General features: G+C 42.3%; 1 protein-coding gene across 1 annotated transcript in view; it reads left to right on the top strand.

The window, feature by feature from the left end:
- The window catches only part of DYNC2H1 (dynein cytoplasmic 2 heavy chain 1), a 157,162-nt gene that overhangs the window by 51,739 nt on the left and 87,403 nt on the right, over positions 1-18,020 (top strand). The window contains exons 42-51 of the mRNA XM_068148259.1: positions 530-789; positions 2,015-2,261; positions 3,678-3,829; positions 5,022-5,166; positions 6,993-7,095; positions 10,330-10,497; positions 10,623-10,747; positions 13,553-13,801; positions 15,196-15,304; positions 17,358-17,471. Coding sequence (XP_068004360.1) covers positions 530-789; positions 2,015-2,261; positions 3,678-3,829; positions 5,022-5,166; positions 6,993-7,095; positions 10,330-10,497; positions 10,623-10,747; positions 13,553-13,801; positions 15,196-15,304; positions 17,358-17,471 — 1,672 coding nt within the window. The remainder of the gene's footprint in view (positions 1-529; positions 790-2,014; positions 2,262-3,677; positions 3,830-5,021; positions 5,167-6,992; positions 7,096-10,329; positions 10,498-10,622; positions 10,748-13,552; positions 13,802-15,195; positions 15,305-17,357; positions 17,472-18,020) is intronic.

Below are 18,020 nucleotides of genomic sequence, written 5' to 3'. Positions count from 1 at the left end.
CATAGTTCCTTCCAAAAGACAGCCTGGGGCCATAACATATATACAGGGCAGATGGTAAAGGTTTAGACTCAGCTTCTGGAATTAACTATTGAGGCATGTGAAGGAGTTATCATGTTCTTCTTCTTCTTATTATTATTATTATGTTGTCTAATGTGAAGAAAAGTTTATATGAAGTTATGCTAAATACAGTTGATTTTATGTTCTTTATATTATGAAAAAGGAATACTTGGAAGAGCAATATATGACTGTTTGCTTGAAGACTTAATCATAAAGTATATGCATAATATGATTGAATTTTCAAAGGCAGCCTTAAAACTACCAAAGAATTAAATGTTTGGTCTCTTTGAACATCACTTAGATTGTTCTAAATAGATGTTGTTCTAAATAGATAGTTCTTTAGACTGTTCTAAGTTAGATAGATTGTTCTAAGTAGGTATTCTTTGAACATTCTTCAGGTTAGCTTGAAATGGTAGATTTTTGTTGTCAGAACTCTGGATTTAACAGAAGGCTTTTCTTTATATTTTTAAAGATATTCAGTTGGGCACAAGAATCTCCACCTGATCCAAGAAAACCTTTGGACACGTATTATGATGTGGACACTGGACAGCTAATGCTATATCAGCTGAAAAAACCTGAAAATCTAACAGCTGATGACTTCAGTAATCTCCAAACACTTCCTGTCATCCAAACTCCTGACATGCAGAGAGGTTTAGATTATTTTAGACCCTGGCTAGACTTTGACAATAAGCAGCCATTTCTTCTTGTGGGTCCTGAAGGTTGTGGAAAGGGGTAAAAAGTTTTTCCTATTTTATGCAATATGTACTTCTATGTATTTGACAAAGTGTCTAATAGTTTGCTGTAGTGGTTTTATCATATGGCTTTCTGCTGGAATATAATTTGTTTAATTACTGATGAAACAAACATTCTGTAGTGTCAAATAGATAAGTTATTGCAAAGACCTACAGGGAAAATTCAGGCTATGACTATGCATCTAAGACATCTGAATGAGGCTTTTATATATAGTATCATGGAATCAACAAGGTTGGAAAAGACCTCAAAGATCATCAAGTCCAACTTGTCACCCAACACCTCATGACTAACCAAATCATGGCTTCAAGTGCCACATTCAGTCCCCTCTTGAGCACCTCCAGGGATACTGACTCCACCACCTCCCTGGGCGGCACTCTCCAATGGCAAACAATTCTTTCTGTGGGGAGCTTTCTCCACACCTCAAGCCTAAACTTCCCCTGGTGCAGTTTGAGACTGTGTCCCCTTGTTCTGGTGCTGGTTGCCTGGGAGAGGAGACCAACACCCTCCTGGCTGCAACCTCCCTTCATGTAGTTGTAGAGGATCTTTGGAATACCTGTGTTGACATGGAGCAAGAGCTGAAAGGTATGTAAAGCTCATCTCAGGAGGCACTAGATGCCTGTATGCAGGCAACAGAATTTATCTCATCCTGTTGATTCCTTATTTAGATGGGTGAGATCACTATACACGGGATATTTAGGCTGGATATTCTGTGTACCTGTATACTACACTTCTTTTGAGTTTCTTGAATAGAAAATACTACAGTTTTAAAGACAAGCTTGTTCAAAACCAGCACCAGAACAAGAGGACACAGTCTCAGACTGCACCAGGGGAAGTTTAGGCTTGAAGTGAGGAGGAAGTTCTTCACAGAGAGAGTTGTTAGCCATTGGAATGTGCTGCCCATGGAGGTGGTGGAGTCACTGTCCCTGGAGGTGTTCAAAAAGGGATTGGACGTGGCACTTGAAGCCGTAGTTTTGTAGTCATGAGGTGCTGGGTGACAGGTTAGACTTGATGATCTTTGAGGTCTTTTCCAACCTTATTGATTCTATGAATTTCAGCAAACCTCATGCATCACTTACTGCATTAATGCATGTATGTGCATTTTACTTAAAAACCAAGCATACAATATCTTTGGATACACAGTTATGTGTATCCAAGTCAGTTATGTGTTACTTACACTTCTGTGTGTATGCCTTTGCTTTTCCAGGATGCTGCTTCATTATGCATTTTCTCAACTCCGATCCACTCAGATTGCTACAGTTCACTGCAGTGCACAAACCACTTCTCAACATCTTCTACAGAAATTAAGTCAAACTTGCATTGTAATCAGTACAAACACTGGGCGAGTGTACAGACCGAAGGACTGTGAAAGGCTGGTCTTGTACTTAAAGGATATCAATCTACCCAAACCTGATAAATGGGGAACAAGCACTCTCGTGGCTTTTCTACAGCAGGTGAAAACTTGTGTCTCTTATTTATGAAGACACCTTAGTGTGCAGGAAATTCTTTAAGAAGGACATTGAGACTCTTGGATATGTCCCAGAGAAAGGCAACAAGGCTGGTGAGAAGCCTTGAACACAGGCACTATGAGGAGAGGCTAAGAGAGCTGGGATTGTTTAGCCTGGGGAAAAGGAGGCTCAGGGGAGACCTTATTGCTCTCTGCAACTACCTGAAGAGAGGTTGTAGCCCGGCCAGGTGGGGGTTGGTTTCTTCTACCAGGCAACCTGTGACAGAACAAGAGGACACAGTCTCAAGCTGTGCCAGGGGAAGTTTAGGCTTGAGGTGAGGAGGAAGTTCTTCACATAAAGAGTTGTTGGGAATAGGAATATGCTGCCCAGGGAGGTGCTGGAGTCACCATCCCTGGAGGTGTTCAAAAAGGGATTGGATGTGGCGCTTGAAGCCATGGTTTAGTATTCATGAGGTCTGTGGTGACATGTTGGACTTGATGATCTTTGAGGTCTTTTCCAACCTTAATGATTCTATGATTCTATGTAATAAATACCTACTTTGATTAATTTCTGAATTAACATTCAGCATCTTAATTGCCATCAGTTTTGTTTGTACTTTGATGGAATATGTAGGTTCCAGCTAGAAATAAGATACCTTTTTATTTGGCTTGTATGCAAAGAAAGTGTTATTTGGCTTGTATAAAGAAAGTGTTTGCCTCTTTGAGTTATAATAGAATAGAATAGAATAGAATAGAATAGAATAGAATAGAATAGAATAGAATAGAATAGAATAGACCAGGTTGGAAGAGACCTGCCAGATCATCGCGTCCAACCCATCAACCAATCCAACCCACCTAAACAGCTAACCCGTGGCACCAAGCACCCCATCAAGTCTCCTCCTGAACACCTCCAATGATGGTGACTCCACCACCTCCCCGGGCAGCCCATTCCAATGGGCAATCACTCTTTCATGTAATGTAGTAAGCTTATGAATGATAAGAAAATCATCAGGATTAATCAGCATGGATTCACCAAGGCAAAGTCACGACCAACTTCTTGAATCTGTATGTTGAAATAGCAGAGCTGGTAGCTGAGGGGAGGGCAGTGGATATAGTCTGTTGGATTTCACTAAAGCCATTTATGCTGTCTCCCAAAAGATCCTCCGAAAGCTATCAATGTATGGGCTGGACAAACAGATACTGAGGTAGGCTGAAAATTTGATGAACAGCCGGACCCAGAGGGTGATGACACAAAGTTTAGCTGGAAGCTGGTACCTGTTCAATATCTTCATTAATGACCTGGAGGGAGCAGTATACCTCTGACATTTAAGATAGTGCTATACTTCTCATTAAATTTTAGTACTTTTGCAATGTGATACTCTGTTGACTTTCTTGTAATGAGATATTTATTTAATTATTAAAGATTCTTACATATCAAGGATTTTATGATGAAAACCTGGAATGGGTTGGCTTAGAAAACATCCAAATCGTGGCTTCCATGTCTGCTGGAGGAACATTAGGAAGACATAAGCTTACCTCCAGATTTACTTCTATTGTTCGTCTCTGTGCAATTGAGTAAGTATATGGAAATTAGTTCAACTCTCCTAACACCAATTCAGCCTCTCTTCATAGAAGGGACTCTTGCTCAATGTAAGTTTTATGAAGGTGTGGCTTTTCTAGTCTCTCGTCTTTTCTACCAGTTTGAGATCTTCAGATTTGGTGCTGTTTGGTGCCTCTTGGCAGGAGAAACCAGCTAAGGAGCAACCTGTTCATAGCAAAGTATTTAAAGTGTTACCTAATGGATAATACCAGTTTCAGTAATCTGCTTTGTGTAGCTTTATCCTAAGGTGCAGTTTGGTTACAAAGTCAGAGAAATTGAAAAGGAGTTTGGTTTTTCTTCTTTTTAAGTTTAAACAGGTGTACAGATGTATTTAGAAAGTGTCCTCTGTTGCCCCATTGCAACAAAACAATCAGTGAGTGGCTGGAGAGCTGCCAAACAGAAAGGGACCTGGGGGTGCTGATTGACAGCTGCCTAAACGTGAGCCAGCAGTGTGCCCAGGTGGCCAAGAAGGCCAATGGCATCCTGGCCTGCATCAAGAATAGTGTGGCCAGCAGGAGCAGGGAAGTCATTGTGCCCCTGTACTCAGCACTGGTTAGGCCACACCTTGAGTACTGTGTCCAGTTCTGGGCCTCTCAGTTTAAGAAGGACATTGAGACACTTGAATGTGTCCAGAGAAGGGCAACAAGGCTGGGGAGAGGCCTTGAGCACAAGCCCTGTGAGGAGAGGCTGAGGGAGCTGGGATTATTTAGCCTGGAGAGGAGGAGGCTCAGAGGTGACCTCATTGCTCTCTACAACTACCTGAAAGGTGGTTGTAGCCAGGAAGGGGTTGGTCTCTTCTCTCAAGCAACCAGCACCAGAACAAGAGGACACAGTCTCAAGCTGCACCAGGGGAAGTTTAGGCTCAAGGTGAGGAGAAAGTTCTTCACTGAGAGAGTTGTTTGCCATTGGAATGTGCTGCCCAGGGAGGTGGTGGAGTCACCATCCCTGGAGGTGTTCAGGAGGGGATTGGACGTGGCACTTGGTGCCATGGTTTAGTCATGAGGTATTGGGTGACAGGTTGGACTTGATGATCTTTGAGGTCTCTTCCAACCATTGTGATTCTGTGATTTACTTAGCTTCTAGATAGAGGTGCTATTCATGGAATCTTTTTAATAAAAATGTTAACAATGACAAACTCTAATGTTTTAATTTTCTCCCCCTTTGTAGCTATCCAGAAAGAGACCAGCTGCAAAATATTTATAGTGCCTACTTGGAGCCTGTACTACAGAAAAACCTGAAGAATCACCCTGTTTGGGGTTCTTCAGCAAAAATATATCAGCTTGCAGGATCTATGGTTCAAGTATATGAGCAGGTATGGAAATTTAGTTGATTATTTCGCAGAGATGGAGAATTCAGATTTTTTTTTTTCTTCACTAAAATAATTGGGCTTTGGTATTAACAAGAGAATAAAAAGGTTTGTCAGCATTCAAACCCAAGTTTATGTCTTTTTCATACTGTTTATATCAAGGTAAGAGCTAGGTTTTTGCTGAGAACTCCAGGTATTAGAGGAAGGTGAGTAAGCAGTAAGTGCTCTTGCTTTCTCACAGATTTATTGTATAATTTTGGCCAGGATCTTAACCCCACCTATGCTTTCATTTCCTGCTTTATAAAATGTGGCTAGTTGTGTTTGGATGCAGAGACAGTGAGTTTTGTGCTCAAATGTTATGGATGCTATCATGAACAGAGAGATATGAGGGTAGATGGACATCAAGGACTACCTGTTAAAATAGTACACTGTTAAAAATTAAGTATTTAGACACATTAATTAATTTTATCCTTCCACCTGGAATTGTGCAGACTTCTATCTAGCAGAACACTGAAGTACTTGCTTTTCTTAACCACATAGATATCTTTACTGGTATAGGTACTGTGGAGATGGAAGTGCTTGCTGTATCCTCCAAGAATGTATGCATGAACCATGACCAAACCCAACCTTTATGATTATACTGTCTGCATAGTCACTGGCTAGAATCATAGAATCAATAAGGTTGGAAAAGACCTCAAAGATCATCAAGTCCAACCTGTCACCCAAGACCTCATGACTACAAAACCATGGCACCAAGTGCCATGTCCAGTCCCCTCTTGGACACCTCCAGGGATGGTGACTCCACCGCCTCCCTGGGCAGCACATTCCAACGGCTAACAACTCTCTCTGTGAAGAACTTTCTCCTCACCTTGAGCCTAAACTTCCCCTGGTGCAGCTTGAGACTGTGTCCTCTTGTTCTGGTGCTGGTTGCTTGAGAGAAGAGACCAACCCCTTCCTGGCTACAACCACCCTTCAGGTAGCTGTAGAGAGCAATAAGGTCTCCTCTGAGACTCCAGGGTGCCATTGGCCTTCTTGGCCACCTGGGCACACTGCTGGCTCGTGTTCAGCTGGCTATCAATCAGTACCCCCAGGTCGTTTTCTGTTTGGCTGCTCTCCAGCCACTCCAACCCCAGCCTGTAGCTCTGCATGGGGTTGTTGTGGCCAAAGTGCAGCACCTGCCGCTTGGACTTGTTGAATGTCACCATGTTTGACTCTGCCCATCTGTCTAGCCTGTCAAGGTCCCTCTGCAGAGCCCTCCTACTCTCTAACCGATCAACATCTGCCCCCAACTTGGTGTCATCTGCAAATTTACTGATGACTGGCTCAAACCCCTCATCCAGATCATCAATGTATATGGTATTTTCAATATATTTTAAGAAATAAGAAATCTCATCACACTAGAACCAAACAACTGATGAAGGCAGTTATTCTTTCAATTAAAGACATAATTGTAAATTCAAATATCCTCTCTGGATGAAGAAATCCTATTTCTATGAGGAGTCTTTGCTAGGTAGTTTTGATGCAGTTGCATTTCTTTTGCATATTATGTTTGATACTTCTTTAAAAAACTTGTGTGTTTTGTCTAATAACGCTACACTGGCAATCTTAGTTGATTTGTGCAATTGTTTGCATCAGAAACAGTACAGGAAAAATGTTGCAATTATGAGAAAATATTTTATCATCAAAAATCAATATTAAAAAATTAAAGAATGCATTAATAAAATATCTATATGTATGAGCCAAATAAACCCCCTGATTTATCTAGTATTTTATAGAAATATTAAGGGTTCTGTATTTTAAAACATCACTTTTTTCCTCCCCTTCTGTTTTAGGTACGAGCGAAATTCACAGTTGATGATCACAGTCATTACCTCTTTACACCATGTATTCTTACTCAGTGGGTTCTTGGACTGTTTAGATATGATTTAGCAGCTGGTAAGTCACTTACTTGGTTTTCATTGATAAAACAGCTCTAAAATGGCCTAAATTACTACTGATTTCAGTCTTGCTCTGGACAGCATGGCACTGCTGATTGACAGCTGCCTAAACATGAGCCAGCAGTGTGCCCAGGTGGCCAAGAAGGCTGATGGCATCCTGTCCTGCACCAAGAATAGTGTGGCCAGCAGGAGCAGGGAAGTCATTGTGCCCCTGTACTCTGCTTTGGTTAGGCCACACCTTGAGTCCTGTGTCCAGTTCTGGGCCCCTCAGTTTAAGAAGGACATCGAGACACTTGAACATGTCCAGAGACGGGCAACAAGGCTGGGGAGAGGTCTGGAGCACAAGCCCTATGAGGAGTGCCTGAGGGAGCTGGGATTATTTAGCCTGGAGAAGAGGAGGCTCAGGGGTGACCTTATTGCTCTCTTAAAACTACCTGAAAGGTGGTTGTAGCCAGGAAGGGGTTGGTCTCTTTTCTCTAGCAGCCAGCACCAGAGCAAGGGGACACAGTCTCAAGCTGTGCCAGGGCAAGTTTAGGCTCAACGTGAGGAGAAAGTTCTTCACTGAGAGAGTGATTAGCCATTGGAATGTACTGCCCAGGGAGGTGGTGGAGTCACCATCCCTGGAGGTGTTCAAGAGGGGATTGGATGTGGCACTTGGTGCCATGGTCTAGTCCTGAGGTCTGTGGTGACAGGTTGGACTTGATGATCTCTGAGGTCTCTTGCAACCTTAGTGATACTGTGATACTGTGATACTTCTAAACTCTGAACTGCCTGTAACTCCAAGTAGGGGTAAAAAATGACTACCAATTAATTCAGAGGTTTTTGAGCATATGTTTTTTGTCTTCTGAATTCTCAGAAACTTGCTCCTTATACTTGCCTTTTTATACCTGGTTGTATAAATGTGGTGAATGGACTGCAAAACTGCAACTGATACACCTCATTTGACCTTTTTAGCAGAAGTAGTATGTAAGCAACCTTAAACATACATCTAGAAAACTCTGTCATCTGTGTGAAAGGTTACAAATACTTGCACAATAGCCCAAATATTCTCACAATTTGCAAATGCATGAGAATTACAGTTTAGTCTGAAAGTTCTTTCTTTCCTCAAGTTTGCAAATGTAAGGGAATTCATTTTTTTTTCTGCTTTTCCAAATACACAGCATAGGCTGCTTTCAAACCTTATTTTTGTCTCTGAAATTATTATTATTACTAGATCATGAGCAATTACTCCTTATTATGTTTATCTCTCACAATGGTTAAAGGGTTACAAGAAGAGGAGGCTCAGAGGAGACCTTCTTGCTGTCTACAACTACCTGAAGGGAGGTTGTAGCCAGGTGGGGGTTGGTCTCTTCTCCCAGGCAACCAGCACCAGAACAAGAGGACACAGTCTCAAGCTGTGCCAGGGGAGGTTTAGGCTGGATGTTAGGAAGAAGTTCTTCATAGAAACAGTGATTGGCCATTGGAATGTGCTGCCCAGGGAGGTGATGGAGTCACCATCATTGGGGGTGTTTAGGAGGAGACTTGATGGGGTGCTTGGTTGCATGGTTGATTAGATAGTGTGGGGTGATGGGTTGGACTTGATGATCTCAAAGGTCTTTTCCAACCTGGTCTAGTCTAGTCTAGTCTAGTCTAGTCTATTCAGGGCTGCTTAGAGAGTATAAAAGTGATAAGAATGTTGTTCTAGCTCTCCTTTTGTTTTCTGGGGTGAGCAAATGGCATAAATGTAGCTTGAATGAGGTCAGAACAGCTACACAATCAGTGAATATACAATCTCAGCCCGTGTAAGGACTCCATTGTTGTATCTGAAGGTGGCATATGCATAAGCTTTTGCGGTGATGAACATTATGCCATGTCAGTTGCTCATCTCACCGTCTTTCTTTTGTGAGGAAGATTGAAGCTTTTTATTCCCTAGTGGCATTTTATAGTACAGACTGTACTGGGGTACTTACTGTTATTTTATATGTATACTTATTGTTTCTAAGTATACTTACTGTTTATAAGTATACTTACTGTTTGTTGTGCAGAAAGTACTGGGGTACTTGTTGCTCTTTCAGTTTTTGTTATCAGTCTTTTTTTCCCCCCCTGAATTTTCTTATTTTCATCACTTGGGATTTGGTATTTTAATTTTCACTCTGGGTGCAGCACCTCATTCATTTTCATCAGAATATTAGCACTCAACTGGAGAACTTGTTTTATTAAAAACCACTTCATAATGTTTACTTTTTCTCTTGTTTATTACTTGCCGATGCTGTCCTGCTGGTATGTAATTTCACTCACTCATTTTCAGTCTCCTATTTTGAAACAGAAAATTTGAGAAATGTGAGACTTATTGCCCCTGTGCTCAGCACTGGTTAGGCCACACCTTTAGGACTGTGTTCAGATCTGGGCCCCTCAGTTTAGGAAAGATGTTGAGTTGCTGGAACGTGTAACGAGAAGGGCAACAAAGCTGGGGAGGGCTTTGGAGCACAAGCCCTATGAGAAGAGGATGAGGGAGCTGGGGTTGCTTAGCCTGGAGAAGAGGAGACTCAGGGGTGACCTTACTGCTCTCTAAAACTACCTTAAGGGAGATTGTAGACAGGCAGAGGTTGGTCTCTTCTCCCAGGCAATCAGCACCAGAACAAGAGGACACAGTCTCAGGCTGTGCCAGGGGAGGTTTAGGCTGGAGGTTAGGAGGAAGTTCTACACAGAGAGAGTGATTGCCCATTGGAATGGGCTACCTGGGGAAGTGTTAGAGTCACCATCACTGGAGGTGTTCAGGAGGAGACTTGATAGGGTTCTTGGTTGCATGGTTTAGTTGATTAGGTGGTGTTGGATAATAGGTTGGATGCAATGATCTTGGAGGTCTCTTCCAACCTGGTCTGGTCTATTCTATTCTACAACTACCTGAAGAGAGGTTGTAGCCAGGTGGGGGTTGGTCTGCTCTCCCAGGCAAGCAGCACCAGAACAAGAGGACACAGTTTCAAGCTGTGCCAGGGGAGATTTAGGCTGGATGTTAGGAAGACATTTTTCACAGAAAGAGTGACTAGCCATTGGAATGTGCTGCCTAGGGAGGTGGTGGAGTTGCTGTCACTGGAGGAGATGGGATGAGGCACTTGGTGCCATGGTTTAGTTGATAAGATAGTGTTGAGTGATAGGTTGGACTGGATGATCTCGAAGGTCTTTTCCAACTTGGTTAATTGTATTCTATTCTATTCTGAATATGTACAGTCAGATCTCTTCTTCAATTTTGTAGGATCATCAACACAAACTGCAGACTATGTATTGGAAATTGTTGCTTATGAAGCTCATCGTTTATTCCGTGACAAAATTGTTGGCATGAAAGAACTTCACGTATTTGATAATATTTTGATGAAAGTGTTTCAGGATGATTTGGGCTCAGATGTTCTGGACAATATAGCAGGTAAACTGTTTGATGCTCGCTACACAGACTTGAAATACTTGTTCAGGAACTGCCTACTCAGATCAAGTCTCATAGCATATGAATTGAGCACCTAAACTTTCAAATCTTTCTTTCTGCTTTCACAGATACCTTCTATGTAACATGGGGAGCTTGTCAAGAGGCATTCATCACATCAGGACAGGCACTACCACCACATGGGAGGCCGCTTGGCAGACTAAACTCAACAGACCTGAAAGATGTTATTCAAAAAGTGAGACAAGAATATACACTGCAAGGATTCACAGCACTTACTCTAGCCTTTTTTTTTTTCAGTAAAGTCACATGTGAGCACCAGGTTTAGGGTGAGGTCTGCTGCTTCTTTGGGGGATCATCGATCAGTACCTGGGGGTACTGATTGATAGCCACCTGAATATGAGCCAGCTGTGTGCCCAGGTGGCCAAGAAGGCCAATGGAATTCTGGCCATCAGGAGCAAGGAAGTCATTGTGCCCCTGTAGTCTGCATTGGTTAGGCTGCACCTTGAGTACTGTGTCCAGTTCTGGGCCCCTCAGTTTAAGAAGGACATCGAAACACTTGAACATGTCCAGAGAAGAGCAACAAGGCTGGGAGAGGCCTTGAACATAAGCCCTATGAGGAGAGGCTGAGGGAGCTGGGATTGTTTAGCCTGGAGAAGAGGAGGCTCAGGGGTGACCTCATTACCCTCTACAACTACCTGTAAAGGTGGTTGTAGCCGGGAAGGGGTTGGTCTCTTCTCCCAGGCAACCAGCACCAGAACAAGAGGACACAGTCTCAGGCTGCGCCAGGGGAGGTTTAGACTTGAGGTGAGGAGAAAGTTCTTCACCGAGCGAGTCGCTCGTCATTGGAATGTGCTGCCCAGGGAGGTGGTGGAGTCTCCATCCCTGGAGGTGTTCAAGAGGAGATTGGACGTGGCACTTGGTGCCATGGTCTAGTCATGAGGTCTGTGTTGATAGGTTGGACTCGATGATCCTCGAGGTCTCTTCCAATCTTAGTGATACTGTGATATTGTGATCTTTTGAATTTAGTCAAGCTAGGGAAGGTTTGTGATGCTGTGTGGCAGGCAGTAGAAAGTATCATGCAGCAAAGTTATTTTAATAAGAGGGCATCAGTCATATTTGCTGTAATTTACAACCATTTAATGAACAACATTTTTGAGAAACATTGATGTGTTCTGTGCTGGTTGAGTACCAAAGTGGTTATTAAATGTTTACTTTTTGAATGTGCAATTTGCTAACACAATTTTTATTGGAAGAAATACAAATGTATTGTTTGGAGAGCTGACATGCTTTTGAGCAGTAGAGTACGAAAAATGAGCTTGATGAGGAAATGCAAACAGGTTAACTCTGCTAGGATGACTGATTTTCAGGATGAGAGCTTTGAGATTCTCTTCCCTTATTAGCAGTGTTTGATGGACTGCTCTTGTAGAAGGGAAACCACTCCCTCTCCTTAACTGTCAGCTTGTGACCAGTAGACTGTATGGGAAAGAAAGTCCAACTGGAGGGATTGTTTGGGTTTTTTTTGACTACATAATTACACTGGGCTTCAAAGATGAGGTTTTATTAAATATAGCATAGCCTGAATGTAATCTCACAATCTGCTGTTGTGTCTGTTTCACTATGAAATTCCATAATCTGCAATTCAGTGGCAATTAGCTGCCTAAAACATCTGCCTGAATTTATACTGGTTAATCTGTAGTCATGGACACAGCTCAGACCCTCTTCTGGTCCTTTATTTAAAATGAATTAATTCAGTGGTGGATTTCTATTTCAATATGTTAAAGACATCTAGAGGATCCTGGTGCTGAGAGTAATCATAGAATGGTTTGGTTTGGAAAGGACCTTCAAAGATCATCTAGTCCAACCCCATTGCAGTAAGCAGGGACATCCTGAACTACATCAGGTTGCTCAGAGCCTTGTCTAGCCTCACCTTGAATATCTCCAGGGATGGGATCTCAACTACCTCCCTGGGTAACCTGTTCCAGTGTTTCACTACCCTTATGGTAAAGAATTTGTTCATAGTTTCATAGTTTCATTCAGGGTTGGAAGGGACCACAAGGATCATCTAGTTCCACCCCCCCCTGCCATGGGCAGGGACACCCCACACTCGATCAGGCTGGACAGAGCCTCATCCAGCCTGCTCTTAAACACCCCCAGGGACCTAACATCCAATCTAATTCTGCTCTTCTCTGGTTTGAAACCATTGCTCCAGGTCCTATCACTACAGGCTCTTATAAATGTGTTTGCAATGTGATCTGTTCATTGCAGATAAAGGGTATGTGAGGTCTCTAAATTCTGTCATGTATAAATAACTTATTTTAATGAATAGTGGCTGAGGGAGCTGGGGTTGCTTAGCCTGGAGAAGAGGAGGATCACGGGAGATCTTGTTTCTGTCTACAACTACCTGAAGGGAGGTTGTAGCCAGGTGGGGGTTGGTCTCTGCTCCAAGGCAATCAGCACCAAAACAAGAGGACACAATCTCAAGCTGCGCCAGGGGAAGTTTAGGCTGGATGTTAGGAAGAAATTCTTCACAGAAAGAGTAGTTTGCCTTTGGAATGTGCTGCCCAGGGAGGTGGTAGAGTCACCATCATTGGAGGTGTTTAGGAAGAGACTGGATGGGGCTCTTGGTGCCATGGTTTAGTTGATTAGGTAGTGTTGGATGATGGGTTGGACTTGGTGATCTCAAAGGTCTTTTCCAACCTGGTTAATTGTATTGTATTGTATTGTATTATATTGTATTGTATTGTATTATATCGTATCGTATCGTATCGTATCGTATCGTATCCTATCCTATCCTATCCTATCCTATCCTATCCTATCCTATCCCATCCCATCCCATTCCATCCCATTCCATTCCATTCCATTCCATTCCATTCCATTCCATTCCATTCCATTCCATTCCATTCCATTCCAATACCAGCATGATGTCTTCATTGTTCAGCCTCTTCTTTTCTAAACTTTTAAGTGTTGCATGCTTTCATACCTTATTGCCTCTTTTTTTTAATTCATTAATAATGGACACATTTCTTTTTTTTTCCAATAGGGTATTATTCATTATGGGCGAGACAAGAAAGAGTTAGAGATTCTACTGTTCCAAGAAGTCCTCAGTTACATGTCTAAAGTGGACAGAGTGCTGAGCTTTCCCGGAGGATCGCTTCTCTTGGCAGGGCGGAGTGGTGTAGGCCGTCGAACAGTTACCTCCTTAGTCAGTCATATGCATGGAGCTGTTCTGGTTACTCCCAAAATTTCCAGAGGCTATGAGCTGAAGCAGTTCAAAAATGATATTAAATATGTAAGTCACTCAGGGTCTTCTATTTTGTAGTGTTGTAGGTGTGTATTAAAAAAACCACAAACTATGAGAATTTGAAGGACATGAAAGTGTTGAATGAAGAGAGAGTTTAAAAACCCCAAAATGTCAGCAGTCAAAATGGAGCAAGTGGATTTTGAGGAGTTCTCAGTGTCTAGATGTATGAATTGTTCCTTATAGTAATAAGCCAAAACTCTGGGGTGTTATTTTGGAAACCAGAGCTGTTTCTACAAGCATCATGGGCCTGGTAAATTCTGAGTAAATGTGAATATTGGAAAGGGTTGTTTTTTTTTCATGTGTACATTTGTGATATTTGTATAAATGTTTATTTTTTGTCTCTGTGTGACCGTTTGAGGCTGTGCCTTTAAGAAAGGGACAGTGCTGGGACACTCTGGCTGAATGTTTTGGAATAATAACGAAAACAATCAGATATTCTAAACGAATTTCATTGGTAGATTGGTAGAATGCAACTTTAAGTTTGAGTTCAGTTGGATTTTTTCCCAGTTTCTCTCTGTCCTGCTTTTCCAGCCTGTCTGCTTCTGAGCAGCCGGAGTTCTGAGCTTGGATAAAGATAAACACTAATCCTGCACTAATAGGCCTACTAAAATTCTTCTTTCTGAATAACTACCTTTTTCTCTCTCTAACCCTCTTTGGGAAAAGAGGGAGGTAGGGGGAGAGAGTGGGGTACAGGGGGGGAACCCTCCTCTGTCCGGAGGAGGGAATTTCGTTCCTGTATTCTTTTTTTTGCCTTGCTGTATATTTCTGTACATGCATTGTAAATACTGTCTATATTGTATATCTAACCTGCCTTTCCACATTGCTTGTAAAATATAGCATTCCTTCCGCTTCTCCAACTGAGTTAGCTGTGGTTTTTTCCTCTTTGTGGAGGAGAGAAAGCTAGGCCTTCTCTCTCAACCCTCTACACTCTGCTATGGTTTAATAGTTAGTAGAATATTAGCTGAATCAAGTAAAATTCTAGTGACTTGTTGAAAGTGTGCATGTTATTTAAAACCAAATGCAAGCTTTGAAATCATGCGTTCCCAGCACCTTCAGCAATGCTAAATAACATTTTAGAGCTAAACCCTTGAAAAAAAAGTGATACAACTCTATAACTGAGTCACATGTGGAATGCAAATACACTGTGTGAAAGAGTCTGGTTTGGTTATTTTTCCATTACCAAGCTGTACATTTAGGTAGAAAGTTCTTTATCTTTGATGTTTCACTTTACTGAATCACCTAATAATCTTTGTAAAGATACAGGAGTGCAGATGCTATGGAGAAAAGATGTATGTACTATGTAATCAGGAAAGATTATCATTCTCATATGAACAATGTATGTATTCCATATACTGAGATTTAAATGTTATCTCTGCTTCTAGGTGATGGAGCTTGCAGGCATTGAAGCACAGCAGGTGGTGCTGCTGCTCGAAGACTATCAGTTTGTTCATTCCATGTTTCTTGAGATGATCAACAGTTTACTGTCTTCAGGTATGACAAGGCCAAAAAAGATTATGGTACTACTATGACCACATGGAGTTAGCTCATTGAGAAAGTTTTAAGTGATGTTTTCTAACTTTATGCCCGCATCAGAAGTTTCAGTTAGCTTTCTACACTGTTTTAGCTAGAGTGTTTGTACATGAGAAACTGACTTGTTCGTTTAGTTATCATTGGAACTACCAATACAGTGCAGGTGCTTTCAGTTCCTCAAAGGGCCAATGGCATCCTGGCCTGCATTAGAAATAGTGTGGCCAGCAGGAGCATGGAAGTCATTGTGCCCCTGGACTCTGCTTTGGTTAGGCCACTCCTTGAGTCCTGTGTCCAGTTCTGGGCCCCTCAGTTTAAGAAGGTCATCGAAACACTTGAACGTGTCCAGAGAAGGGCAACAGGGCTGGTGAGAAGCCTTGAACATAAACCCTATGAGGAGAGGCTGAGGGAGCTGGGATTGTTTAGCCTGGAGAAGGGGAGGCTCAGGGGAGACCTTATTGCTGTCTACAACTACCTGAAGGGAGGTTGTAGCCAGGAGGCGCTTGGTGTCTTCTGCCTGGCAACCAGCACCCAAACAAGAGGACACAGTCTCAAGCTGTGCCAGGGGAGGTTTAGACTCGAGGTGAGGAGAAAGTTCTTCACCGAGCGAGTAATTCATCATTGGAATGTGCTGCCCAGGGAGGTGGTTGAGTCACCGTCCTTGGAGGCGTTCAAGAGGAGATTGGACGTGGCACTTGGTGCCATGGTCTAGTCATGGGGTCTGTGTTGATAGGTTGGACTCGATGATCCTCGAGGTCATTTCCAATCTTAGTTATACTGTGAAAGCTGCATGTTAAGTGACTTATTTCAAAGGAGTTTTTTATAATAGTGTAACAATAAAGTGATAATGTGTTCTACTTCCCTTTTCTAAACAGAGAGGTGTCTCAGTGTTTTCCTGGATTGTATAGACTGAGCCTTTTGCTTAAATGAACATCAGCAAAGTCCACTTGTCCGAAAATAGTAAGACTATAAATAACAATAACAAAAGTGACTTGGTTTTGTTGTATAGCTCTGTTCCATGATCAGAATGATCAGTTAAGGACTGAGTCTAACTTGCTAAATGTTTTGTTATTTTTTGAATTGCACTAGTATAAGAGCTGATAAGAGCGCCAGATATTCCTGTCTTCCAACTGCAAATCCAAGTCTCTTTACAATATGAGCCTTCACCATGTTCCTTATCACCAGTTTACTTGGTGGGAGTGGAACATCTTCCTTACAAGAAGAGACTCAGGGAACTGAGGGTCTTTAGTTTGGAGAGTAAGAGACTAAGGAGGAGACTAAGGAAGTGACCTCATTAATGTTTATACATATGTAAAGGGTGAGTGCCAAGAGCATGTAGTCAGGCTCTTCTTGGTGATGCCCAATCACAGGATAAGGGCAATGGGTAGAAGTTGAGGCATAGGAAATTCCATGGAAATATTAGGAATAATTGTTTCACAGTGAGGGTGATGGAACACTGGAATGGGCTGCCTAGGGATGTTGTGGATTCTCCCTCTCTGGAGATATTCAAGACCCACCTGGATGCATTCCTGTGTGATCTGGTATAGGTGATCCTGCTCTGGCAGGGGCTTGGACTAGATGATCTTTTGAGGTCCCTTCCAACCCCTAGTATTCTGTGATTCTGTGATTCTCAACATTCAGTGTTAAACTTCTGTACCTGAGGACCTACTACTTGTTTACTTGTTTACATGTTTCTGTTTTCTGGTGTATGACAAAGTCTGGTTTGATTTGGTTTGTATGCAGTATTATATCACTGTCTTTTCATCAGATTTGAATGATTTTTGTGAAGTGACTTTCAGAAACAAATAGAGTTTAGGTCAAATGGATTGTTAATTTGGTTTGTTGCTTTCATAGTGTCATGAAAAGAATGATGAAGTATGTGGGATGATACTCATGAAAGTGTGGAGGTGATTACTGCTGTATTCAAATTCTCTGTATAGAGAATTCAAGGAAATTCTTCAAAGAAATGTGAAGAATTATAATGTATATCTGATGTTTTAATTCATTCTTGAAATAGGAGAAGTTCCTGGGCTGTATAAAATAGAGGAATTAGAACCATTGCTGTCTCCTCTGAAGGATCAAGCTTCGCAAGATGGGTTTACAGGACCAATTTTCAACTACTTCACGTACCGTATGTGAACAGAATTATGCTTTAATTTGTTACAAAGTTTAAGTTATGTAATTGTGGTGGTTTGAGACAGATCCTCCCTTGCCTCCCACCGGGGCAGAGAAAAAAAGAGACTCAGACAAACGGATTGCAGGAGCGATGGAAAGTTTAAATGGAAAAGCAGTGTATTACAGAGAACTAGAAGCACAGCGACAAAAGAGATCCCAAAGCATACAGAGTTCCCTCACAGCGCACCCAGAAGCATCCCAGCATTCACTTCCCCCTACCTGAGGGCACACCCAAAACCCCCAGGGCTCTTTCTTCCGCCCCTCCCCCAGTTAGGCTAATCTCAGCTGGCCGGATCTGAGATTGCCCTTCTCCCTTCTCCTCTTGGCATTAGGCCTAGCCAGGCCTAAGAGGCTTTGAGATAACTCCCCCTCCACTACCAGATAGGGAGCATCTCCCATGGGGGCAGTGAGGGAAGAAAGAAGAAGTGTGAGGACCTTGCTGATAGATTTTATGGGAGCAGGACATATGGGTATGAAATAGTTACATTCCCACCGACACCTACAC

This window comes from Melanerpes formicivorus, unplaced genomic scaffold (genome assembly GCF_026170545.1).
Source record: "Melanerpes formicivorus ecotype bairdi unplaced genomic scaffold, bMelFor1.0.p_v2 SCAF_1, whole genome shotgun sequence".
Classification (NCBI taxonomy): domain Eukaryota; kingdom Metazoa; phylum Chordata; class Aves; order Piciformes; family Picidae; genus Melanerpes; species Melanerpes formicivorus.
The sequence above is the reverse complement of the archived record's forward strand: the minus strand, read 5'-3'. Positions and strand labels throughout refer to the sequence as shown.